Raw genomic sequence first — 26,821 nt, 5'->3', positions numbered from 1 at the left:
AGAAAGGAGTTTATTTGCACTGAAACTACCTTTTCAAGTTTCTTACTAATGAATGGAAGGTTGGATATCGGCCTATAGCTGGTCAGTGCATTACCATCTAGGTTGGGTTTCTTGGGTAAGGGTTTTACAACAGCTGTTTTGAAGGCATCTGGGAAGATGCCTGTTTGAAGGGATGCATTTATAATCTTCAGGATATTACTTGAAACACTATTGAACACCCACTTAAAAAATGCTGTAGGTACAGGGTCAATACATGAGGTGGAGGAGTTACACTCAGTGACAGTCTTGCAAAGCTCAGTTAATGTAATACAAGTGAATTTTCCCATGGTGGTAAATTTTCCCATGGTTACATGGTTTTGGCAAAATCCAATAGGTAAAAAATACATTAATGTCAGTCTAAGTTTAACAAAGTTTAATCCCCAAAACAGAGCCAAGTTTTTTTTTTTTTTTAGGACACTTACACTCTTCACCCTACTTCAGGAACATAAGGTGTAACCTTTTGTGATGTCACAGCTAGCTGGGCGGACCCCTCTGATTTCCGTGCACTAACTATATAAAACAATGGCCTGGAATATCATTGTCCTTTTCATGTGGCCAGTGGAAAGGGTGGCTACTCTCTCAGATTCACCTATAAAAATATTTAACATTGGTGAACTGGAGCTTACCTTAAAGCCTGTGCCAGTCATGGCACATCTGGCTGCCAAGCTCCTTGTGCTGCTCTCTCTCTTTGGGGGCAAGCTTGTCTCAGCTGCTGTCCTGGATGAATGCGTTTTCTTGGGGGAAGAGGAGACAAACAGTCTCTATGAAGATGGAGATGTGGTTCTAGGTGGCTTATTCCCTCTACACTACAGTCCTGTGTCTTCTATTCCAACATATAGAACAAAGCCAAAACCTAATACATATAAGTAGTAAGTGAACAATAGAATATATTTTATAATATGCAGTAGGTGTGTATTTTATTAGATTTGTATTTAAAATTTGTATTTAATGAATGTGTTTATCTGTGTTATCTAATGCTAATTTTTCACTGCTTTCCAGTTTCAGTGCCCGTGCCTTGCGTTGGATGCAGACCATGACTTTTGCAATCAAAGAGATCAACCAGCGCAGCGACCTTCTCCCACAGCTGAAGCTGGGTTTTCACATTCGTGACAGCTGTGATGACATACCTGTGTCTCTGAGAGGCTCTTTGCTCTTGGTGAACGGCCAGCCAGAGAGAGGTTCCAGAGCCGAGAGTCTGAATAGAGATGATGGACAGGAGACAGAAAGAGATCTGACAAGTTCAGGCATAAATTCAAATTTAGGTTGTGCTGCCGTACACAGTGCTGTGTCTCCTGTTATCATAGGAGACGCTGCCTCTGGGGTTTCCATGGCTGTGCTAAGAAGTCTGGGTTCCTTCCACATCCCCCTGGTGAGACTGAGTTCTTTATGTTGATAATGTTTATAATAAATGTGCTTTTGTCACATTATTGTGATCTTTTGTACTATACCTGACATCTACAGTTTCATAGAATGAAGTGCCAGTTACCAAAGTTTGCCGCTGTTGAGTGGATTTTCAAGACTTTAGTGTTATTATATTTGTGAATGTATTATATTTATGTATGTAGTATTGACATTTTAAAATATGATATTTAAAGGGTTTATAAAGGGTTTACCAGGTCTCTCTTGAGAATGAGACCCTGTGTCTCAATGAGATTACCTGTCTAAATAAAGGTTTAATAATGATAAAATACTTAAAATGTTATATTTTATATATACTACCAGTCAAAAGTTTGGACACACATTTTTTTTTACTTTTACAATTTTTCATATTTTAGAAAATAGTGAAGACATCAAAACTATGAAATAACACAAATGGAATTAGGCAGTGACCAAAAAAGTGTTAAACAAATCAAAACTATCTTATATTTTAGATTCTTTAAAGTAGCTGCCCTTTGCCTTGATTGAAAGGCAAACGCTTTGGAAAGAAATTCATTCATAGGCATCAACTTCACAATTTATATTTGTCTAAAAAACAAATTTCAAGCATTTGAACGTAAGCCTTTAGGTCAAAATGGCTTTAAGATAATGAAAAAACATAGAACATTCAACCAGGTGTGTCCAAACTTTTGACTGGTAGTGTATTTATTTTTTTATTTTTTTGCAGCTTAATAATAGTTAAAGCACTAGACTGCAACTGTAATGAGTGTTTCTTGTCCATTTCAAGTGAAGGAAAAATTCTGCAGCACTGAATGCTTTTAAAGACAGCGACACTGTTTGGTGAAATAATGTCTTGTGAGTGATCCAATGCATGCAGCAGAGTTAACCATTGTTCACTATAATACCAGGTGAGCTATTTTGCATCTTGTAGCTGTCTGAGTGACCAAAGGGAGTTCCCCACGTTCATGCGCACCATGCCTAGTGACGCCTTCCAGATCAGAGCCCTTGCCCGCCTGGTCAGCTATTTTGGCTGGACCTGGGTGGGAGTCATTGGGGTGGAGTCTGACTATGCCCGCTTTGCCATCCAGCTCTTCCTCCAGGAGTCAGTACAGTATGGTGTGTGTCCTGCCTACATTCACTTCTACCCTGTAGTCCTGAGTCAGCAGGCTCTAGATGAGCTCCTGGATGTTATTCAGGTACCTCTAGGTCAATATAGATTGTTCCTCACAGATTAACATCAGAAATATTTGTATGTCACTTTCTAGTGCTGGAATCAATATGATCCCAGGTGCTTGAATAGGGCATCGTTATATTTAAAGTGTGGTAAATTCCTGTGTGTCACACTTGAAAAAGCACTTCAAACAGTTTAAATTTCATTACATTTTAATTATGATTGCAATTTTCACTGTTCAGGTGGCATCCTCAAAGGTGATCATTAACTTCTCTGGTGAGTCGGAGCTACAGAGCATCCTGAGAGAGGTCAGGCGTCGGAATGTGACCGGGCTGCAGTGGCTTGCCAGCGAGGCATGGGCCACTGCCAAGTCGCTCTGGGAGGAGTTTGGTGATCTCCTGACGGGAACACTGGGATTTGGCATCCGGAGGGCTGAAGTTATTCCTGGGCTGAAGGAGTATCTGACTAGACTCAGACCGTCCGACATTCATGAGTCAGCTTTCCTGACTGAATTTTGGGAAGAGACATTTAACTGTAGACTGAATGGGTCAGTGAACAGCCACTCTCATGGGGTCAACTACCTAGACAGAGCGCCTTGTAAACGGATGGAGGATTTAGATGACGTTTACTCCCCTTATTCTGATGTGACCCAGCTAAGGGTGTCCTATAATGTCTACAAGGCTGTGTACCTGGTGGCTCATGCCCTGCAGGATATGAGTAACTGTATAGCAGGACAGGGGCCTTTCCTTAATGGTACCTGTGGGGACCCTAAGAATGTTAAACCTTGGCAGGTGAGAGTGATATCAACTGACGTCACATTTAAGTCAAAATAACAGAAAAAGGGAGAGAAAGAAGTCAAATATGCCATCGTCTGTGGTTCGATAACCTTTACTCTTTCTCCCTCAGCTCCTCCACTACATGAAGCATGCTAAGTTTTCTACACTGGGGGAGAAAGTCAACTTTGACCAGAATGGCGACCCCATTGCTTACTATGACCTCATGAACTGGCAAAGGGGGCATGATGGCTCACTACAGCTGGTTAAAGTGGGCTTCTATGATGCCTCATCGGCTGCTGGGCGCAGCCTGGTCATTAATGACTCAGCGATTCAGTGGCCTGTTGGGCAGCAGGTGTGTTCTCTGACAAGGGGCTTGAGACCACGTTTACCTCTTAGACTGTTCTATGTACTCTTAATTAATGCATCAGCCAATTTGCTGTTATTAGTTTGCAAACTACTGGATAGCTAAATATACTGTTTAAACACTCATTAAAGGACTACAGATGAAAACGCCACCTTCAAGGCTAATTTACATGTAGACCTGCATAAATTACATGTAAGGGCCCCAAACACAAACATGTTAACATACTTCAAAACATACTGTAGCCAGCATGTTACAACTGTTAAAGTATAACTTTCAATTAATGGAATAAACCATTCATATAATAATAAAAAATATATATTTTCAGTTTTCAAAAATGACATAACTGAACTGATAATGTAATAATAGTCAAAATCCTGAAACTGACAATTGCCTCCCATTCATAAATTTGTTTATTAACTATGTTGTTACATCTGAAAAAGGGATGAATATGCATGGGCAAGGTCTCTGGTGACCACGGTAAATGATTTACATTTCAAAAATTTCACCCTTCAATGTAGTAATTATTACATTAACTACATTAATAGTTGGTAGCCTTTATCACATTGAATTTATTATGTCAACAGGATTACTACACTATTAGCAGCAAATTGTAATTCTGTTAATGATTTATTTTTTTAGCTTTGATGTGTTGCACTGGAATCTTTGGTTTTAATACCTACCTTGTTTTAGTCTGTATCTGACATAGCATTGTATAGTAGTATATTGTGTTAAGTAAGATTGCAGTATAATCAGTGTATATAGCAGGATATAGAACAAAATCAGTGTGTTTCTGAGTGGCTGCCCTCTGCCTCTCAGGCAGCTCGGTCTGTGTGCAGTGACAGCTGCCCTCCAGGCAGCCGTGTAGCCAGGAGGAAGGGGGAGCCTGTCTGCTGTTTCGACTGTGTCACCTGTGCTGAGGGGGAAGTCAGCAATGAGATTGGTGTGTTGTGGTCTTTTTCACAATTTATCACAAGTTATCCAAATATACACCAGTCAAAAGTTTGGAGACACACATTTTTCTTTATTTTTACTAATTATGAAATAACACAAATGGAATTGTGCAGTGACCAGAAAAAGTGTTAAACAAATCAAAACTATCTTATATTTTAGTTTCTCTAAAGTAGCCACCCTTTGCCTTGATGGAAAGGCAAAGAGTTTGGAAAGGAATTCATATATAGGCATCAACGTCACATTTATATTTGTTTAAAAAAAACCAGATCTCAATGTGTGTATCTATATGCGGCTAGATATGAGTATTTTTTGCATTAAAATGTTCTGTTCTCTCACTATCTCCACCAGATTCTTTAGAGTGCTCACGCTGCTCAGAGGACACATGGCCCAATGAAGCTAGAAATCTCTGCATCCCAAAGAATATTGAGTTCCTGTCTTATCACGAGTCAATGGGTATTGTTCTGTGTGCTGTATCTGTCCTTGGAGCTTGTATTTCCCTCTCCATCCTTGCTATATTCTTCACACACAGAGATACACCATTGGTTCGGGCCAACAACATGGAACTGAGCTTCCTTCTTTTGCTATTCCTTGCCATCTGTTTCCTTATTGGCCTGTTGTTCATTGGTGAGCCTTCGGATTGGCTCTGCAGTGTCCGGTACCCAGCATTTGGGATCAGCTTTGCCCTTTGCATTTCATGCCTCCTGGCCAAGACAGCAGTGGTCCTGATGGCCTTCAGGGCCACACTGCCAGGAAGTGATGCCATGAGGTGGTTTGGACCCAACCAGCAGAAAGCCAGTGTACTTTTATGTACAGCTGTCCAGGTAGAAATATTCTTCAAAAGTTGCTGTGTTTAAGTTAATAGCCTATGATATACAAATGTAGTATCAACTTTTCAACTGCAGTGATAAAACACATTGAACACATGATAAAATACATTCTGCCATCTTTCCACTGCTCAGGTGTTAATCTGTCTTGTCTGGCTGCTCACCAGTCCACCTTATGCCAACCACAACACAGATTACCTCAGTGCCACCATCATCATTGAGTGTGCCACTGGCTCTGAGGTTGGTTTCTGGTGTGTTCTTGGATACATCGGCGTCCTAGCCTGCATGTGCTTCCTCATGGCTTTTTTGGCTCGGAAGCTACCGGATAATTTCAATGAGGCAAAGTTCATCACCTTCAGCATGCTGATATTCTTTGCAGTGTGGATTACTTTTATCCCAGTCTATGTCAGCACAGCTGGGAAATACACAGTGGCTGTCCATATTTTTGCTATTCTCGCTTCATCTTTTGGCCTCCTGTTTTGCATTTTTGCTCCTAAGTGCTACATCATAATTCTGAAACCGGAAAAAAATGTCAAGAAAAAAATGATGCATATAGGTGAAAATAATGGTTAATCACATTATATATTTATGCCAAATTTTACAAATAAAGAAAATAATTTGAATGAAATATCATCTGTTGTGTGTGTAGTCATATGAGTACATTAAATATTAACTCTCTGGAATTTCAGTATAGCATCTCAATACTGGCTTTGTTTAAATAGTGAACTTAATTCATAAATGTTTTGTCTGAGCTGAACGATTGTCACTATATGACAATTAAAAAGTTAAAACATTTTCATCTGCAGTTTCTGTAAACACAAGAAAAACAGACTTGTTTGAATTTTAAGTTTGAGTTTGAAATTTGATGAGTTAGGAAAGTTTCAAAAAGCTTTCTCTCTACAAGTCAGAGAACATCCTTCAAATCATATGTCAATATACCACAAACTTAGAATGTAAATAAAAGACAACACAGAGTTAGCCATGGTTAAAATTATTTTATTTATATTTCAATCCAAATCAAAAGTCTTGTACCATAATTCTGAAATGAATTCAGAATATGCAATTAAATTATTGTTATTTTATATTTACAAATGTACTGTCAATTCAGAAATTAACTTGAATACATTTAATCATTTATGGATATTTTGAGGACAATTTAGAAAATACTAAGCTTCAAAAACATTAAAAACTTTGACTCCATGAACATATTTGTTATTAATTTAATAACCGTAATATTTTCTGACTAAAAAAAAACCCAAACAAACAAAAATGACTACAAAAGCAAGGAAATTTTTAGGTAAAAATGACACCGTTTCTTTTAAAATATGAAAGCCACGATGTTGGGAAACCTTGAAATAAAGCACACAACTGCCAACCTTTATCAGCGCTGGGCATTTGATGATTCTTTGGACTAACAACATTATTTGAGCCCCTATTATAAAGTTGCATCTGATGACCACTGAAAATGCCAATTTAACACTTTATTTTTCATCATTGTTATATTGCCTTTTTTATTCCATCTGTCTTATCTCATAGCCTATGATATCCTATGAAAGGGACCAAAGTCATTTATGTTTGAAAACCATTTGTCTACCCTATTGTTAACGTAAGTTGCAACTTTGTCATAGGAGCCAAGTAATGATAATTTGTTTTACACACACAGTGAGCAAGTATTCAAAAGTGTTCAACCTGGAGAAAAACAAAATCAACTACGGAAACAAAAAAATCACTGATTTAATTTCTGAACAGTTCTGATACAATATGTACATAAGCAATTGATTTATTACTATTTCATTTAAACAATTAATTATTAAATACTATTAATTAGTAAACAATGTACAGTAGCTAATTAACTAATCATCCATTAGATGTTAATAAATATTAAATTATGATTAATTACTTTTTAGTAATAGTTACTGTAAGGTGTTACCAAATTTTTAAGTAGGGAGTGTTCCCATGGTGAAAAAATGGCCTATGCTTAGGACCTCTCCTAAACACTATATGGACCTAAGTGATCTAATTGATTATTAATGCCATGTTACATAACATTTATAAATCAAATGTCAGGCTTATAGATAACAAAGCTACAATTTCAATACCAACTGAGATTATTAAGAAAGAATATATTTACAGAGGCTTATATCACAAACATAGTCTAAATGATGTATTAGCAATTAGCAATTAGCAAAATAAACATTTACAGTAGCCTACAATATGACACCATTTGTTAATTTTAATAAATCATAGTCTTTTGTTCAGATTTTTCTCCATGACATGCTTCTTGGTATTTCTCTCTGGCTTGATCAATATTATGTAACACTTAGGTGCAAAAATGCTAATCAACAAGCCAAATGCAGAGGACAAAATTGCAAATATCTCCACGGCTACAGTGAACTTGCCAGGAGAACTGACATAAGCAGGGATAAAAGTGATCCACACTGCACAGAATATCAGCATGCTGAAGGTGATAAATTTAGCTTCATTGAAGTTATCAGGCAACTTTCGGGCTAGAAATGCCAGGACCAAACATATTGCTGCAAGGATCCCTATGTACCCAAGGACCGCATAGAAGGCAGCTTCAGAACCAGTGTTACATTCTAAAACTATCTTCTTATTGCTGTATCTGAAAACCATGTCCGGGAAAGGTGGGTTTAACTTAAGCCACAACACACATATAACTATCTGAAACAAAGTGCATGAGCAGACTATGATTCTCTGCTGGGCAGGACCAAACTTTGCTGCCACTTTGTTACCAGGAAAGGTGGCTTTGAACGCTGTCACTACAACAATAGTTTTTCCCAAAACACAGGAAATACAAAGTGCAAAGGTCACTCCAAAAGCCGTGTGTCGCAGCATGCAAGTCCAGACTGTGGGTCTGCCGATGAAGGTGAGGGGACAGAGGAAACACAGAAAAAGAGAAAACAACAAGAAGCAGCTGAGCTCAGAGTTGCTGGCCTTAATTACAGGAGTTTCTCTGTAATGGATGAATACCAACATTGTGGCCAGTGACAGAGAAGCCCCTAGTAGGGATACAACTGTGAGTGCTATTCCCATTGGCTCATGATATGACAGGAACTCAATCATTTTCAGAACACACTTGTCTCTCCTCTCATTGGACCAATATTCCTGTGGACAGGGTGTGCAGTCTGCTGCACCTGTTGAAAATTAGTAGAAAATAAAAGGAAACAAATGGTATACAATTTAAAAGCAACAAATACAACATTGTGCAGTAACACTGAAACGCTATTATATACAATGATGCTGGCTGAGAATGCATTATGCATGTTTGGTTTAGTATGCTGTACATGCTTTAGGATACATGTCTCTCCTTGGCTCAAAATTATGCTACCTGTTGAGTTGGCTATAGTTCCATCGGCACATGGGATGCAGTCAAAACAGCAGATGGGTTTTCCCTTAATTTGGGCTTTCCTGGTTCCCTCTGGACAAACATTAGTACACACTGATTTTGGAACCTGAAAAAAACATTGCAGAGCAGAATCTCTAAATTTCCACTATGCAATAATGGTACAGCCAAAATAATTAGTTCTTGACATACTCAGCGGTTCTGATGTTTTGTAATCATTAAGTGTTCTAACAAGACACACTTTACTTTAGATCAAAATAAAGCTCAGTGGGTGAAAAAAAATGGCATTGCGATTACCATTTTCCCTGTCCTCCACACTATCTTTTCCTCCTGGATGCTGAGCTCATAGTCACTATTAGCAGCAGAGGCAAAGTGCCCCAGTGTCACATGTTGCACCTGTCCGTCTCTCAGCTGCCAGTTAATAATGTCATAAGAAGCAGGAGGGTCCCCGTTCTGGTCAAAGAACACAGTCTCCCCAAACTGATTTGTAAAACGAACCCTTTGCAGGTGAGCAATGACCTGAAAAGAAGATAATAGCAGCGTTAAGTAGAAAATAGAGGTCACATTTCCAAGATTATATTATGTGATTATATTAACAAAAAAACTTGTATACAGAAAGAAATTAAAATCTGATCTACTGCATATTTTGTATACTGCTATGGATTGCTCATGTATTCTCACCTCTTTGGGCTGAATTTCTGATATGTTCAGACACGGTCTCACTGCTTTACCCCCAACTGGTTCGCAAAATACCAAATGGTGAAGGGCGTGTGCAATAGCATAAACAGCCTTATACACATTATAAGACACTCTAAGCTGTGTGACATTGAAGAATACATCCTGTGAATTCATTAGTGACTCAGTTCCTGTGCACATTTCACTCTTGGCCTGAGTCCCTGAGAGTTCCCCAGGTAAAGGGGGTCTACAGCCCACCATAACCTCCCAGAAATCCCTCACAAAGGCTGCACTTGAGTCGGTATAAGGGCTAATGCCTGTAAGGAATGGTCTTAGTTTTGGGATGGCCATCTTCCGTACCACAAACCCTATTGCTCCTCCAAAAGACCGGTATATTTCAGGTGTGGAGGGTCGTGCAGCAGTTATCCAGGCCTCACTGGCAATCCACTGAATTCCTGTAATGTTCTGTTTCACTACCTCTTTCATCAAAGGGTAAAGGTCCCCCTCTGGAACAAAAGCCAGGATGACTTTGACAGTTGATTGTTTGATCATTTCCACAACATCCAGAATTTTATCCATTTTGTATGTCCGTAGAATTGTCCCAACGAATGCAATACAAACCCCAAGCTTTTTAACCTCTTCAGTAAAGGCCAGGATCCCATTCCGCCCGTAATCATTGTCTGACTGTATGGCTCCGATCCACTGCCAGCCAAAGCGTTTGACCAGTGCTGCCAAAGCTTTAGCCTGGTAGTAGTCACTGGGGATTGTCCGAAAAAAAGTTGGGTATTTAGCTTTGTCACTCAGGCAGGCACATGTTGAGAAATAACTGACCTATGCAAAGAAGAACAGTGAAAAGGATCATATAAAAAAGTCATAAAACAGGCATTACCTAGTCATCTTAAAAGCATTATTGTAAACACAAAAAGATGAAACCTTTTATAAAGCAACTCATTTCCAGCTCTTACTATTGGCACTCGGAATGGTCCGAAGGTTCCAGCCACAGCTAAAGACTGAGATGATCCTGACTCTGCTATCAAGGCAGAAATAGGTGGAAGACATGGGGAATTTGATTCCATCTCTTCTGGCCCACTAACCAACGTTAGAGCAGCACGTAAAGTATTTGTAGGAGATGCACAAGAGTTAAGAATCCTATAGCCAAGAGATATGTTCGGCAGGAGAGTAGGGTCTTTGTTGATTTCTTCAATTGCAAATATCATCACTTGGGTCCAGCGAAAAGCACGCAGGTCAAATCTAAAAAGGTTTCGGTAATTGTTATAGATTCTACCATAAAATTACAGAGCTTTTACATGCAATGGCAAGTTCGTTAGATTAATGTAATGTCAATACTTACCCAGCGCATCTCACTCCAGGTGGGTCCCTTTCAAATGAACTAGTGCTGCTCAGCTGTTTGTTGAAAACAGGGAAAATGCCCCCGATCATAATGTCTCCCTGCTTGAACAAACTCGGCATGTCAAACCTGCCTAGCAGTTCACAGCCAGAAGCTGAGTTCAGGCAGAGAACGGACAAAGAGAAGAGCGTGGCCCGCTGCAGCTCATGCATGTTTGCTCAGCATTTTTTGTGAGATATCAGGGTACAGTGTTGCTCTTATAACTCTGTGTTGCATGCAGGTGGACAGGTGCTCACTTGATAAATGGATTAGTTCCCACAGGGCACAGCAATCTCAGATTGGTACAGGTTAGCACAACAATGATGATTGCTATATTGAACGCATATGCCCTGAATTGTTAGCATAGCATAGTGCAGAACTGTGAAAGCATTGTAGTGTAAGAGCAAAAAATGCATGGGTCATAATAAATTATGTGAAATAACAGACTGAGCAGTAGCATAGCAGTAATGTTTAAAATCTGTTCTATGGTTGATGAGCAGGGGGCCTGAGAAGTTGAGTCTATGGAGGACTGAGTGAGTAGGGTGAGAGATAGGGGTGTACCAATTCACCGGTTTTTCAACTGATGAATTTGGCTTAATGTCTACAACTACATCATTTGTTTGCCACGTGTCACATGCAATATCTCAGACACCACTGACCCAATTTTGACAAAACTTTGGGGAAATTATGCACCTCACTGCTGCATTCTAGCATTCAAAATTACATTGACTGACCCAAGGGGGAACCACAGTTACATCTCAAAACAAAGTGACATATTTGTTACAGTTGAGTAGATTTTCATTGAATTCCTTATGTAAGTAGAGCGCCCTTGCCTGGTGGAAATGTGGAATCACAGAAATGTGTCTTTTTGTAGGCTAAAGGCTTCTGCACCACCAATCAAAACAGTGTAAAAATAATGTTAAAATAACAGATGCAGATCTGCATTATGTGCATAGATTAAAGCACAGTATACCACAATGTGATTGTTTTATAATGCAGCATGCTGCATTACAAAGGCAACTTTTTAACTACCTTTATAAATAACTTACATACCCTTAGCTGATGTGAGTTGTAGCCTCAATTTTAGGGGTGGAGTCACACTATCATACTTCGCTCTCATTACCTATCAATCTTTCCCATCGCTGTTCAAAAAGAGTCAAGGACCGAGAGAAACTAGGGTAGAGAAAACAGGCCTAAAATTAGGGGCCATAAATGTGAATATTTTTCTTAACATAAATTCCAGGCCAATATTTGACACATGGACAATGGTATGGTTCTCACAATGACATGCAACTTAAAATATGTGGAATTTATTTTAGATGCATTTGGGAGGCATTAAGAGCTGTTACAGGGAAACACAAAACACAAAACACCTCATAAACATAGGACTACCTAAAATAATGAGATATTTAAAATAAATACTAAAATACTTGCAACAACTTGTGCTTTCCTATGTCACCATATTGTTAGAAATGTAGGTGCAGAAACACTATCAGACCCTCAATAAAAATGAATTAAAATATGGATTAAAATGGATTAAAATATTTTAATCCAATAGGAATGTGGTAGGGTTTAAGGCTGTTTTGTTGTCCTATTCATCATAATCTCATAATCATCATTATACTAACAGGAACATTATACTTTCACAGCCATTTGATAAAGAGGTGGCTTTTAGGGTATTTAAAGAAAATTACCAAATATATCATAGCCCTCTATTTCAAAGTCTTCTTGCTGGTATGTTGAAAATTGCACTGTAATAATAGTCTTCCACAAGTGTGGAAGTCCAGGGTGTTCAAAGGCTGTTAAAGACGGACTTGCATACTGCAATTAAAGACCGGAATGCACAAGTCCATAATCAACCAATATTATTCAATTTAGTAGCCTATAATGCTGACAGAAAAAGTGGGCTACCCTGTGCAAATGTTATGGTCTTATACTTTTTTGTTAGGGTTTGGGTTAGGGTTAGGAGCAGCTCTACTAGAACAGTTTGGTTAAGTGCCTTGGTCAAGGGCACCACAATGCTAGTTGTTGAGGGAGGGGAGTCTCTTATTCACTCTCCTCACCTAGATTTTCCCAGCATGCCCAGGGATTCAAACAGTGACCTTGTGATCACAAGCCTGTTGGAATCAGTCATTTCATACTTAATTCACTAGTAATTGTACTGAATACTCAAAGTATTCAGACCTTTAATTGCAGTGTTTGAGTTTCACTTTTTAATTACCTAATTCTGACATAGATTTCAGGGCTATGCAAAATGTACTAGCCTACCTTATATTCTTTTTTTAAACAAATATGATGTTAGAATAATTTGTGTTGATATTAATATAATTAATTTCTACAAAATACAAATCATGCATATTTTAAGACCATTAAAGTTGTATGATCAATCAGAATATCAGAATAGAAAAATGACATGAGCCACTTGATTCACTTTCTAAAAGAGTTATTCAACAAGTCGTAACATACAGTACATTACAGCAATGTCTTGTATATGTGTCAAATTATACAATTGGTTTAATAGTAGTCATATAAGATCACATGATTTAGAGGATACTTTCAAACTATTGATTAGAGAGTTCTCTGTGGTATTTTACCCATCATATGTTTTTTTGAATTTTGTTCTGGCCTGAAGATCATAATGTAGCATTTTGGAACAAATATGCATATCAGCAAACCAAAACTGGAGGCCAGAATGGCAAATATCTCTACAGCTACAGTGAACTTTCCAGGAGAGCTGACATACGCTGGGATAAAGGTGATCCAGACAGCACAGAATATCAGCATGCTGAATGTGATAAATTTAGCTTCATTAAAGCTATCTGGCAGCTTCCTAGCAAGAAAAGCAAGTATAAAACACATGACAGCAAGGAGTCCTATATATCCCAACACAGCCCAGAATCCAATGGCTGAACCCAGGGCACATTCTAAAATTATCTTTTCTTTATAGTACTTCATGTTCCTGTTTGGGAATGGAGGGTTGATAGTTAGCCAAATAATACAAATCAGGACCTGTATGAGAGTGAAAGACACAACACTGAGTCTCTGCTGAGGAGGGCCAAACCATTTCATAACATTACTCCCTGGAAGTGTAGCTCTGAAGGCCATTAACACCACTATAGTTTTCCCCAGAACACAGGAGATGCAGAGGACAAAGGTGATCCCAAATGCTGTGTGTCGCAGCATACAGGACCACTCAGAGGGCCGGCCGATGAAGGTCAGAGAACACAGGAAACACAGTTTCAATGAGAAAAGCAGAAGGAAGCTGAGCTCAGAGTTGTTCGCTTTCACAATGGGAGTTTCTTTATGAACCAAAAAAATGATTGATGTTAGAAGAGATAAAAATACACCAAGACAGCATAATACAGTTAATAGTGTCCCCATGATTTCTTTATAGGAAAGGTATTCAGTAGGTTTTGGAAGACACTGGTCTTTCTTTTCGTTTGGCCAAAATTCAGGTGGACAAATCAAACAGTCTGGAGAATCTGTAAGAGAAATAAAATCAAACAAAAATGGTAACTCATTTGAAGTGCAATTAATAGATAACAGTTATTAATTTCACCTACTACTATTTGCAGGTTTTCTCATTACCATTCATATGAACAGATTTGAATTTGAAATACATACTCACCTGTCTGATTACTTATAGTTCCCTCTGGGCACTCAAAGCAGTCAAAGCAGCACACAGGCTTACGCTTGTTAATGGCCTTACGAGTCCCTGGTGGGCATGGTTCTCTGCAAACAGACCTTGGGACCTGACAGAGGCATAATAAAAAATGTTTAAACCGAATAGTGAACATTTTAGATTAAATATAATCAAATTATCGTGGGTCATTTTATAGCACCTTATTTGAATAGTTCTTAGTAAAGTTGATAATTCAAAATTCAAGTTTTTCAGAGATTGAATCATTATTCTCTTTACCTCACGATGGTTTCCGCCCCATTGTATTTTGGTATTGTCTTTTAGTTTGAATCTTTTCCGCTCTGGAGAAGAGCTATCATATGCACCAATATTGACAATCTCAACAGAGCCATCATCTTTCATCTGCCAGTTAACTAAGTCATACTGGGCAGCTGTGTCTCCGTTTTCGTCAAACAAAACCTTGTTCCCATCCTTCATAGTGAAGTTCACCAGCCTCAGGTGTTCTAATACCTGCAGAGAGACAATTTGTACATTTTCCATAAGTGTGTTGAAATGAAAACAGCTTACATGAACTTGTTGCTGGTTACAAAAATTAACCATTCAAGAGATTCACCCAGTATATTAGTTTTGCATTAACTACAAAGAAATGAAGCACTGAAATGAAGTACATCATGTCTGAAGAATTACCCTAGAACTCACTTGTTTATGCTGAACATCGTTCTTGTTTACACAGTGCTTTCCAGTGGTGGGATTTGATCCGTTTTTACATTGCAATAATGTATGAAGGGCATGTGCCACTGAGTATACAGCCTTGTACACATTATTCACAGCCCTGAATTCTTTCATGTCAGTATAGTCATTAGAGATTGTCATTAGATCCTCCGTGCCGGTACACATAGTAGAGGTATTTGATGGAGAGAAGCTGCAGTGAAAAACATCCTCCCAAAAAGATCTAATCAAAACACTCTGTGGTTCATCAGATGGTTTCAGGTTTAGTAAGAATTCAGCAAGACCTGGGATGGAAGCCTTGGGGATGGCGAAGCCCATTGCCCCTTGTAAGATGCTCTTTCTCTGGGCAGAAGCCAAGTCTACTTGTGTGATCCAAGCCTCACTGCCGACCCATTGTTTGTCAGTTATGTTCATCTTCTCCATTGCTCGTAGGAACGCTTTGGTGTAAGATAAGGACATGAACAACAGGACTACCTTTGATGAGGACTTCCTTATTGTCTCTGCACTCTTGGCATTTTTTTTGCTTGTAGACGACCTTGAGAAGGATTCCCTGTATTCAACACATATGCCCTCTTTCTTTCCTTCCTTAATAAATTCTTCTATAGCTTGTTCTGAATACAAACTATTAGTATGAACAATCCCCACCCAGCGCCAGTCAAAGTGTTTCATAAGTTGTAACAGAGCTGTGATTTGGAAGCGGTCACTTGACACAGTTCTGAAGAATGTAGGATACAACTTTTTGTCACTCAAACAACCACAGGTTGAAAGGTGGCTTACCTGTCAAGAAAAAAAACACAAGAATATATCATATCCTGAATAAGGCCAGATTATAGAATTTATCAAAGGATAGACTGTTGTTATGATTCAATTAAAATAAATACATAAATAAATCTAGGATTTTATTTCCCATTCATTTGTTCTCACCTGTGGTATGGATAATGGGCCAAGTATTTTGTTTATGTCTTCACTTACTCCAGAGGACGAATGCCCCAACAGTGCCTGGATCCTACGTTTACAGCCCTGTTCTTTTGACTCCTCTCCATTTACAGCCTCTATAGCTGCCCGTACCAGGTTTTCACTCCCACAGCCATTGAAGAGCCTATAGCCTAGAGTCACTCCCGGGAGAAGTTTACTGTCTCTGTTGATTTCCTCCACAGTAAAAATCACCGTCCGTGCAAACTTCAATTCCCTGTCATTTCTCCTGAAAACACAATAGTTGGTCTCATTGAAATGAACTGCGGGAAATAGAAAACTAGAAGGCTCACCAATAAGACAGTTGTTATGACATTGTGTTTCATTCTGCCAACATTCAAGACCTGTCTTACGGGCACAAACATGTGTACAATGTTTACATAAAACATAACATTTTCTATAAAAATGTATTCATATTTTAAGCATTTTCACTTACTTTGTGCAGTATGAATATGGCAATGCCTGGTAGTCATTATCTTGTAGTTTGCGTGTTGAAGAAATAGAGAAAACTCCTCCTATAATAAGATCACCATCTTTAGAGAATGCCATAAGTCCTGTTTGCCCTATCACTTTGCATGTTTGATTTTCTGACTTGGTCTTTGCCAGCAGAATAAATAAGATAATGGTGATCCAACCCATCATGAGCCCCCTCCCCTTAACTGAAGCAATCTTGACCTGGGAGTTGACCTTTATAGTTTTTCTAGAGTAAAGAAGAATATCAGCAGCCAATGTGAGCGCACTTCAATTCTCAGAAGAAAATGATGTTTTTATTTAGTTTTTTTGTTATGCATGACTGCACATTTAACAAGGTAATCCTGCTGATTAACATGTAGAGCAGGGAAGGCCTCTGTCAATTTCTCTCTCAGCATGAAAAAAGGAGTTTGAGGGTAACAAAGTATTTACATCTGCAGAAACCAAGAAAAATGTCTGTCATTAAGAGTGCAGCACTACAGTTACTCCATGCTACTAGATATTAATAAAAAAAGAAAATGGGATTTGTATAGCAGTGGGGCTTGCTTGTCTTTCAACTTAAAACCTCAACTTGATAGCCTGACTGATCTTAATAAGAGATGTAAAGCTACAGCGCTCACAGGAAGTTAGAAACAAGCTAGCTAGTTAATTGGGCCACTGATTATCTCAACAAATAAGCAGACAAACACAAGCTCAGACCCCTTGACACCTGCCATTAACATACATCTTGAGCATTCAGAATGCATTTGGATAAATCTTAATTGTATAAAAATACAGGTGAAAATGCATCCAAGATACATTGAAGATCAGATTGCTCAAGCCGCTCTGGATGAGAGGTACCACTCCAAACTAATTCTGGAGGTAGTTAGAAACCTTTGAACATTTGACTATCCATTAATAGCAAAGTGCAGCAGTTTCCAGTCCAGACACAACAACTAAATAAACATTTGTGTGTGGATTCAACCAGGAAGCACAGGCAAAACATACAGGTGGAGGCCCTATAGCAACCAAAGGTCATTTTTCCCACCTCTTTTAGGAGCTTAAACTACTGGCTCGGTTCGTTTGACCAAAGTTTTCTGGCCGGGCGGTATTTGGAACTGTTTGGAACAGGCCAATCAGTGCTTCAAAAATGGAAAAACTGAATGGAATGGAAAAATGGACATTAAACAAACGCACAATCAAATGACAGGCACAGATAGTTTACTATGAGCCGCGGAGCTGACAGGTTGTGTTGTGAAAATGTCGAGAAAGTAGAAACTACACATTCTTTCCTATTTTCAACCCAATGTGAGTACAATATGTTCAAGTGAATTCAACTTATAGTAGTACCGTTATGAGCGAAGCTAGGCTACTGTATTCTGCCCCTCCCACATTCCAAAACAGCCCAATGGACAGAAATCTATCCGTCATTTGTCCGTTTTCCGACAGATCAGTGTGGCCGCAGCTAGTGGAAGAGCCTGTACAGGATCTGTATTTCTTCCTGCTGGTATAACACCGGTGTAACACACAATTAGCATGGCATTCAGTCAGTCAGTCAGTCAGTAAATCAGGTAAGGCTTAGTGAGATGATGTGCTTCGTCAGATGGCCTCTAGAGGGCGTCTGTGGCTAAGAGATGCAGTGTTTCTCATACAGAAGCACAAAATCAAAAGTTGGTCAATGTAGAGAAATTGATCTAAATCGATCTCTAATGCGCCTGATGTCACATCACGTCATGATTGCCATTTGGACAAGCACAGACAGACCAGCAGCATTGAACTCAACAGAGTCTCCGGGTGTGAAAACAAAAGTGCGAATTTGCTGAACTCGCCTGTGTTGCTAACGGGATTTGTAAACAGTAACCGTTTACAAACGTCTTGTGCTGCCCTTCAAACATTAACGGTAGGTAATGTATAGCCCACCTTGTGGTATTTAACTAACATTAGTGGAATTATTTAACTGATAACTGTGTTGCAGTGTAGTGTATTGAATTGAATTGAATTGAATTGAATTGAATTGAATTGAATTGAATTATTGAACTGAATTGAACTAAACTGAACTGAACTGAATTGAATTGAATTGAATTGAATTGAATTGAACACACATGCCGTGGGTCTGTACAGGATCTATGCTTGTTGAATATATGTACATCCTGCAAAGTTTCTTGGTATGTGTTTTGTGCTTGAGACATTGTTTGTGAAAGTATGTATGCACTTAGGGTTAGGGTAACGCCTGCATTATGCAGCCAGTAGGAATAACTGCATCACACCTATGGGTTTAAAACTTATTTTTTATACTATCCACTTCAGAGACAGTTTTTGTCCTCGGGCAGACTGAATCATCAACAGTGTTTGTGCAGTCCGACACACATGCAGTAGGACTGTCCTATACTGTTGTTTGTTGTTTTTATTATCCTGTTAATCATGTCTTTTATGCAACTATTTATCATTTTAATCATGTCTTCTATGCAACTATTGTGTTGTTGTTTTTATTGTACCATGGTACTTTTTTCTAATGCACATGGAAAACTTGAGTGGATTTCAGTCAGTTTGGGATGTTTTGGCAGCCCTCTGTGGCAACCACAGGCACATTCCTCATGAATTGAAACTGGGCACTGGAGGCTCCATTATCTAGCCAGTAGATGGGACATTTCAATGCCAGATGTAAATATAGCCTTCCAAATTGATTGGCTGTATTCTGATGGCTGATTGTTGTAGCTCTGAAAAGTTCTGAAAGTTGGTTGCAATTCAGCTAGCCTAGCTTGTTCATTCTTCTTCTAAAATTTTTTCTATAAAAATCCAACATTTAAAATACATTTGAAGCAAACTAAACTTTAATCAAATTTCCTGCCATGACAGTTCTCTCCTACTCCACTATTCCAGTAGACAACGGCCTAGATCAACAGCCTAACAGGGCAGCGCTGGCCAAAACCTGTATTCTCATTAAATCAGTAGAGGTGAGCTGTGCAGTGACTTCTTCCTTGTCATTTGAGTTTTTTTGAAGTGTAAAATGGAGGAAAAAAAAAAGGGTAGCCCAAGCAACTGCCTTCTATCACTATATATGTGCTTCTCTGAACTTGAGGTCTTTCATGCCTGAGGACTGATCAATCATCATTGTCAGACTTGAGGGGAAGGAGGAGCAAAAAGGGTTTTTCCCCACCCAAGGTCTTTTTGAACTATTTTTTTTTATTTTATATATAAAGTATTGTTATTGTTGTTTTAGCAGGCACTTGTTGCATCTGTATTCATGATCAATTTAATCTATCTATCTATCTATCTATCTATCTATCTATCTATCTATCTATCTATCTGTCTGTCTGTCACCCATATAAGTGGCCTTATAAATCAACATTTACATCTGGAGAGCAAAGCCTAAATTGAAAGGAAAATCTGATGAAGGTGACTGACTGCTATGAAAATGTTCCTTTATGTGAAGTATTGTAAATAATCAGCGGACCTTAACTGTTGAATTGGATGGTTTTTAAATTCTCAACAAATTTTTACAATTAAACACACTTATGGTGATGTATTAGAAATGAATAATACATACATACTCACATCTATTAGTATATCTTTAATGTCTTCACCTATACCCATATCTTTACATTGCTACTACAATAAAACAGCATGCTATAATTAAATATGCAGGAGACATTTGCATAAAAAATGTTTATTATACTTATACACTTACAACTTTTGTTTGTACTCAGAAAATCTGTAAAATGTGTACCAGAGCTAACAAAAAGCTAGCCTATTAGGCATATTTTACATTCACCACACCACAAAAGTGTCATAGGTAAGAATATTAAGTTAATGTTTTGTTTGACAGAAACAACAGTAAAATCACTATTGTATACTTCCTACCATATGTGAGAGTTTCTGCAAAAAAACATGGGGAAGTTAATGAGATGGATGCATTCTTAACATTCATGCATGTGTGTGTGTTTTCATATTAGCATGTAATGTTTAGATCAGATTTGATTAATATTAGATTAAGATTTGATTCAGATTAAATTAAATTTTGATTAAACTTAAATGAAGGTGAGGAAATCGGGTTGTTCCAGCAGCATGATTGGAGGGTGGGGATATACTGTATCAGCAGGAGCAGGGTGAGGGTGGAGGAAATTAAAGTTACAGTTACATTTTTGGTTATGTTTTCTAATTTTACCTGTATTTTTACATCATGTTCAAACTTGCTTATGACAGCTTTAATGATATAGATGGGTGACTGAAAAGTAACTTTGACCTGTTGATCTTAATAATCAGTGTATAGGCTACTTTGTTGGTACTGTGGTATTTTGTAGACAGGTCACCAGTTGCACATGTAAGAGAACACTCAATAAATTCAATTTAGCCAAGATGGATTGTAATGATATAGATGGGTGATTGAAAAATAACTTTTACATTGACCTGTTGATCTTAATAACCAGTGTATACTTTGTTGGTACTCTGGTATTCTGTAGACAGGTCACCAGTTGCACATGTAAGAGAACACTCAGTAAATTCAGTTTAGCCAAGATGGATTGTAGTAAACTGGCCAGTGAGACAAACACACAGTACAAAGTAGCCAGGAGTTCTATCTGCCCTAACACAGCCCAGGAACTTAGCGCAGACCCCACATTATCCTCAAGAATTATGTTTTCATACCAGTGCTTCACATACTTATTTGAAAAAGAAGAGGTGAACGTTAACCAGAGAAGTATGACAATAACAGGCAGAGCCCTAAAGTGCTGCTGTGGAGGACCAAACCATTTCATGACACTGTGTGCAGCCCGACAGGCAATTAACACATATACTGTTTTCCCCAGAACACAAGAGAGGCAGAGGACAAAGGTGATCCCAGCAACTGTGTGGTACAGCATGCAGGACCACTCAGAGGGCTGGCCAATGGTGACTGATGGTGAAACAGAGTAAAATGTAAGGCTGAGAAGCAGCACCACTGATGAGTTACTGGCATGAGCAGGATTGACTCTGTTTGGAAATATTTTTATTCTTGTGAGGTAGATTCCAAGCAATAACGAAGCTGCCAGCAGAAATCTCCCAACACATCTGCTGGTGTCTATAGGCTGGCCACTCTCCTCCATCTTTGTATACACAGCATATGGAGTAAATATGATAGCATCTGAAAAGCAGTTACAGACTATTAAGTAACTGTTGTTTGCAAATTCAAGTATTTTTTCCTTATAGTGTGAGAAAATGCTGTTTTTTTTCCCCATCTTACCTGATTTGATCAGTGTTTCTCCTTTTGCACATTGTGTTGTATAGGTTATTGCTGACATATGCTGTTAACAAAATATAAAAAAAATAGTTACAGCACACACACGCACACACATGCACATAAATTGCTTCTGTGGAAGACATGCATAAACAAATACACCCACAGGGAAGTGTGTGGTTTTTCATAGTCATCTTATATCAGCAGAGAGATTCATATTTATCCTCACAGCATCCAACTTTATAAAAACAATTATTACCTAATTACCAGCAAACAAATACCTGGCATGGTTGAAATTCACCCTGTTTTAGGGTTGGTGTTTTAGTATTGCAGTCTTTGTGAGTTCCCCCAGTGGGGATGCCTACTGATGGTGCTGTGACACACACTACTGTATAGAGACTGATGCAGACTTGACACTTGGGTAAAGGGGACCAGCAGAGGCACTGTACAGAAAAAGGGGTGCACACCCAAACCTGCACACAGCAGATCCTGACATAAACCCTTTTTGATGCACCTGAGGACATCGGGCTCACTAGGCTCTCAGACAGGATGAAGATGAGGAATTCTGGAATTGCTAGACCAAGTACTGATTTGTGCAACAAAGTCTCCTGCTGGATTTTGCTCTCAAATTTGCATGCCTCATAGATGTATATACAATCCACTCTGTTCCAATGGCCCACTAGGATAAGGGCAGTGAAGGGGGAGCAGGCATGAGGCATCGCTCTCAGGAGAAGCGATGAAGGATAGATCCTTCTGTCATTGAAATATGCACTGTGATTACCAGTGTTTGTCTGTTTGAAGAAAAAAACAAATAGACAAATTGCATAACATCATTGTTGCATTTTATAGCAAAGTTCATGAGCATTTGAGATATGATTTCAAGTTTTGTACACCATAACAACAAAAATGGTTGAGCCTCAAAACAAAAGTCTACATTCTACATGCTATAAGTCAAATATGATGCTTTACTTCTACAGTAAAACCTTTTCTCTGCCTCTCACCTTTATTATGTGTGGAAGACACCTGGCCGCAGAGGAGCAGCGCTCCAGCAATGCCTGAATGCTACTTTTGCAGCCATGCATGTTTTGCTTCTCTGCAACCACAGCCTCCTTCACTGTTTGCAGCAAGTTCTCACAGCCATTGGAGAGCATGTAGTTCAAAGTCACACAAGGGAAGAGTGCAGAGTCTCTATTGATCCTCTGCTCACTTACAGTGCTTACCCAGACAGAGCTCTTTTCAAGGGATCTAAGGAAAAGATAAACAGATACAAATATCACAATAAATACATTAATATTCTCATAATATAATTGTGAAATTATCAAATATTGGTAGCATTTTATTAATTATATAAATGGCATTAACTTCTCAAAGATACTGTTCTAGCCAGATATAAGTTGAATTGGCATTCAGAAAAAACTAAAATGTGAAAAATCTGTAAAATATAACACATCTTTTTCAAATTAAATACTGCAAAATGAAAACCATAATAACCCAATGGTGAGACTATTACTGTACATATAATTACAGTGACATGACTTGAAATTGTAATTGACTCATCAACTCCTACAATCTCCTCTAGAGATTGTTTAATTGTCTTTTGTAGGTGTCCCACGATGTGGCGTTTAGACGCCAATAATTCAATCTGAGTTCCCCACTGAGAAAATAATACAATTACAAGCTAATTGCTGATGAATCAGCTGGAATCCACTCTGAGGCATCCAAGTCCTTGATTAAAGAAAGCAAGTTAATGTGTGAGAGACAGTGAAGAAAAAAGAATATCCAAGATGTGTAAAGAAAGGAAGACGAGAAAGGAGGCAAGATTTTGCAATTTAGCAACAACCATTCTCACAACATACTCACCTCTGTCTGTCCTGAATGATAGGTTTTATATGTGACCCATTTGAGGTGAAGCCCCTTGTCTCGTCGTCATGCCCATTTTGACTGAACACAGTACACTGGTCCAGGCAGAGCCATGTGCCAGGTGACACTATCCAAGTGAACAGTGTTAAGAAGACAAGTGTGACTGATGTCATCGCAGAGCCTTGCCTTTGGCACAGTCAGGATTCTGGAAATGATGTGTTTTATAGCTTCTTCTCTGCTACCCAGGTGTAGGAGGAAACTCAATGGACCATTCTCTGAGGCTCATGCAAATACAATTATTGCATAAGGCCTCTAAGAGATTTCGTCTGGTTAGTGCTGATTTGCATTAATTTTGTTATTCCACTGCAATAATTTTAATATATCCAAAGTCAAATTCAATCTGAATGTTATTATACTATGCAGTACGTCTCTAATGAGGCTAATGAACTGGTTGTATTGTTGAAATTAGTCAGATAACGGAACACAGACAAACTTTGAAACATGGCCATCGCAAATGCATTTATATTTTGTGTGGCAGTTTGCAGCATCCTTTATATTCAGGCACAAGTGATTTAGTTACCCTAGCTTCCTCTCAAACAGTGCTCAGTGTTACAGTATAGAAAGAGTCTGTAGAGTAGGATTTAAATTTTCAGCCATGTGTATTGGTCAGGCCAGTATAGGCATCAGTGTTGATATAGCTTTGGTATATTGTGTTGGTAGGATAATACAGATGAGAGATTGCTTGTGATTAATGTGAAATCCTCCATAGTCTGACTTTCTCAGAAACTCATAACAGTATGGGATCTTCATTGCTTCCTAGCTTCATTATCACCACTATTTTCATCATTCTCTCTGTATTTAGACCAAGTACATAGACCTGAGAACTGGACCAAGTACATGTAAACCTGCAGAAAGTACAGTATGGAGCTCAGTCTGCAGCTCGTCTACCATAAATAATATAGAATGAAGGTTTGCTCTCACACTGTATGTGATTACAGTGGAATTGATTGACACTAGACTACTATACATTATAGCATAGTCACCTAATAGTGATAATACTTTATAGACAGTAAATTACTGTGGCTAGATAACAGCACACAGTTGCAATGTTACACTATTTTGTTGGCCTGGTTGCCTGTAGATTGTTCAGGTTCAGGTTACTTTATTTGTACCCGTAGGTAGATTTGGTTTGCAGTAGAGAGTCATCCATCTTGACACACATTTAGAAACAACACAAACAGTAGACGAACATAATAAAATTACTCAAAGTTCCAATCATTAAAACTCATCACTAAACCACAAAAACTAAAAGATAAAATAAATAAGCAAATAAATAAATGAACATTGCCTCTATATCATCTGTACAATGTTGCTACGACTTGTTGTAGCAACTGCACTATATTTGGATTTTGATGTAAAATGTTTGGATAGGGTTTTCTGGAGCCATTGTGCCACTTTTTTTTTTGTTGCAGTCTTCAGGAAAACCGCTCACAACAAAACACACAGGACCCTAACAATCCCACCTGAGCAGTGGCGTCACCAGCATCGGGCTTCCGGGGCTTTAGCCAGGAATGTTTTTTGACTAGCCCCGAATCTTTTGACAAAGGAAAGCAAGGAGGTTTTATATTAACCGTATCCAGGAGTGTCACTGGGCCGTGCGTTGCGGGAGTGAAACGACGGAACGTGTGTTACGATTCTAAAAAAGTAAATGCAGCACAATACCGGTGTTTGCACCTGTTTTGGGCGCTTAAACAACTGGTTTGGTTCGTTTTATCATCAAAGTTTGCTGGCTGGGCGGTGTTGGATCTTTGGGCCAATCACAATGCCTTAAAACGGAAAACTCCACCCAACCGGAAAGGGCCACATCTAACTATTAAGCAAGGAATCTCTGTCTGTATGTGTGTCCTTCGCATATCTCGAGAACCGTTTGTCTGATCTACTTCACACTTGGCGGGTGTATTGCTGAGGACCCAAGGACTTGCAGTGTCGAATTTGGTGCAATTTGGACACGCGACACGTTCCATATTAATAAACTTTGAATAAACAAGTGAACAGCGCTCTGTGTAGCAGCGGGGCGGGGCGAACAGCACTCTGTGCAGCAGTGGGGAGAACGGGCACTGCACTAGTTAAACAAATGCACATCCATCTTTGAAATTACTAGGCTAATTTAAAGTTTGCTATAGAGAGTGAAGGAATATTTAGCTATCTATTGTTATTTGATTGACTGTGTATCATATATTATCTTTGAGTTAATCTGAATATAGTCATTTAAAAAGTCTCCTATACACAGCCATCTTCTGAATACTTGTAGACAGACCAGCCATAAAAGCCATTGACTACTGCAACTCCTTACTGGCAGGGCTCCCGGCCTGTACTTTCAAACCTCTGCAGATGATCCAGAACGCGGCGGCGCGTCTGGTCTTCAACCAGCCCAAAAGAGCACATGTCACTCCGCTGTTCATATCCCTCCACTGGCTCCCAGTTGCTGCCCGCATCAAGTTCAAGTCCTTGATGCTCGCCTACAAAACAATAACCAAAACGGCTCCGACCTACCTGAACTCCCTCATTCAGGTCTACGCTCCCTCCCGCTCACTACGCTCTGCCATGGAGCGGCGCCTGGTGCTGCCACCTCAGCAAGGCCCTAAGTCTCTAGCCAGACTCTTCTCTTCTGTGGTTCCCCGGTGGTGGAACGAGTTGCCAAACTCCATTCGATCCGCAGAATCCCTCTCTATCCTTAAGAAAAGGCTAAAGACCCAGCTCTTTAGCGAATACCTCCTTTCATAAAAAAAAAAAAAAAAAAAAAAATTTGATGCACTCTATGCATTACCTCATAGCACTGCCTTGTAGCACTCCCTCGTAGCACCTATGTCCTGTTGGACCAGAACTTAGCTTGTTGCACTGTCTCGTAGCACCTTTGTCCTGTTGGACCAGAACTTAGCTCTATAGCACTTACTCTCGTTGTTCTCTCCTATCTAGAAACTTGCTTGTGTTGTATGCAAATCTCATGTGTAAGTCGCTTTGGATAAAAGC

The 26,821-nt window shown here is 38.9% G+C and overlaps 3 protein-coding genes across 3 annotated transcripts; 1 reads left to right on the top strand and 2 right to left on the bottom strand.

The window, feature by feature from the left end:
• The first annotated feature begins 765 nt into the window (after positions 1-765).
• Positions 766-6,075, top strand: olfcx3 (olfactory receptor C family, x3). Its single transcript, XM_071540630.1, has 9 exons — positions 766-908; positions 1,039-1,232; positions 1,302-1,408; positions 2,325-2,612; positions 2,830-3,378; positions 3,494-3,715; positions 4,544-4,667; positions 5,027-5,499; positions 5,638-6,075. The coding sequence occupies exons 2-9, from the start codon at positions 1,064-1,066 to the stop codon at positions 6,073-6,075; spliced, it is 2,370 nt and encodes a 789-aa protein (XP_071396731.1). The 5' UTR covers positions 766-908; positions 1,039-1,063.
• Positions 6,076-7,743: 1,668 nt separating this feature from the next.
• Positions 7,744-11,056, bottom strand: olfcn1 (olfactory receptor C family, n1). Its single transcript, XM_071540816.1, has 6 exons — positions 10,893-11,056; positions 10,507-10,792; positions 9,548-10,372; positions 9,164-9,385; positions 8,852-8,975; positions 7,744-8,657 (listed from the first exon to the last, which is right to left on the bottom strand). The coding sequence occupies exons 1-6, from the start codon at positions 11,009-11,011 to the stop codon at positions 7,744-7,746; spliced, it is 2,490 nt and encodes an 829-aa protein (XP_071396917.1). The 5' UTR covers positions 11,012-11,056.
• Positions 11,057-13,496: 2,440 nt separating this feature from the next.
• Positions 13,497-16,498, bottom strand: LOC139661918 (extracellular calcium-sensing receptor-like; the record flags this gene model as incomplete). The annotated part of the gene is made up of 5 exons (XM_071540502.1): positions 13,497-14,410; positions 14,557-14,680; positions 14,848-15,078; positions 15,268-16,074; positions 16,222-16,498. Coding segments are annotated over 5 exons (2,353 nt in total), but the record flags the coding sequence as incomplete, so codon positions are not given.
• Positions 16,499-26,821: the final 10,323 nt, after the last annotated feature.

The sequence above is a fragment of the Centroberyx affinis genome, unplaced genomic scaffold (assembly GCF_046629955.1).
Source record: "Centroberyx affinis isolate AG114_WGS23_722 - 3 ecotype Tasmania unplaced genomic scaffold, CSIRO-AGI_Caff_v1 ptg000211l_1, whole genome shotgun sequence".
Lineage (NCBI taxonomy): Eukaryota > Metazoa > Chordata > Actinopteri > Beryciformes > Berycidae > Centroberyx > Centroberyx affinis.
The sequence above is the reverse complement of the archived record's forward strand: the minus strand, read 5'-3'. Positions and strand labels throughout refer to the sequence as shown.

Bases quoted from the DNA above. Each gene is read 5' to 3' on its own strand.
- olfcn1 (XM_071540816.1), bottom strand. From the start codon at position 11,011: ATGCCGAGTTTGTTCAAGCAGGGAGACATTATGATCGGGGGCATTTTC. The intron at 10,373-10,506 runs GTAAGAGCTGGA...TTCTTTGCATAG, and splicing joins GACCATTCCGAGTGCCAATA to GTCAGTTATTTCTCAACATG. The intron at 8,658-8,851 runs GTAGCATAATTT...AATTTTCAACAG, and splicing joins AACTATAGCCAACTCAACAG to GTGCAGCAGACTGCACACCC.
- olfcx3 (XM_071540630.1), top strand. From the start codon at position 1,064: ATGCAGACCATGACTTTTGCAATCAAAGAGATCAACCAGCGCAGCGAC. The intron at 1,409-2,324 runs GTGAGACTGAGT...CTATAATACCAG, and splicing joins GTTCCTTCCACATCCCCCTG to GTGAGCTATTTTGCATCTTG. The intron at 5,500-5,637 runs GTAGAAATATTC...TCCACTGCTCAG, and splicing joins TTTTATGTACAGCTGTCCAG to GTGTTAATCTGTCTTGTCTG.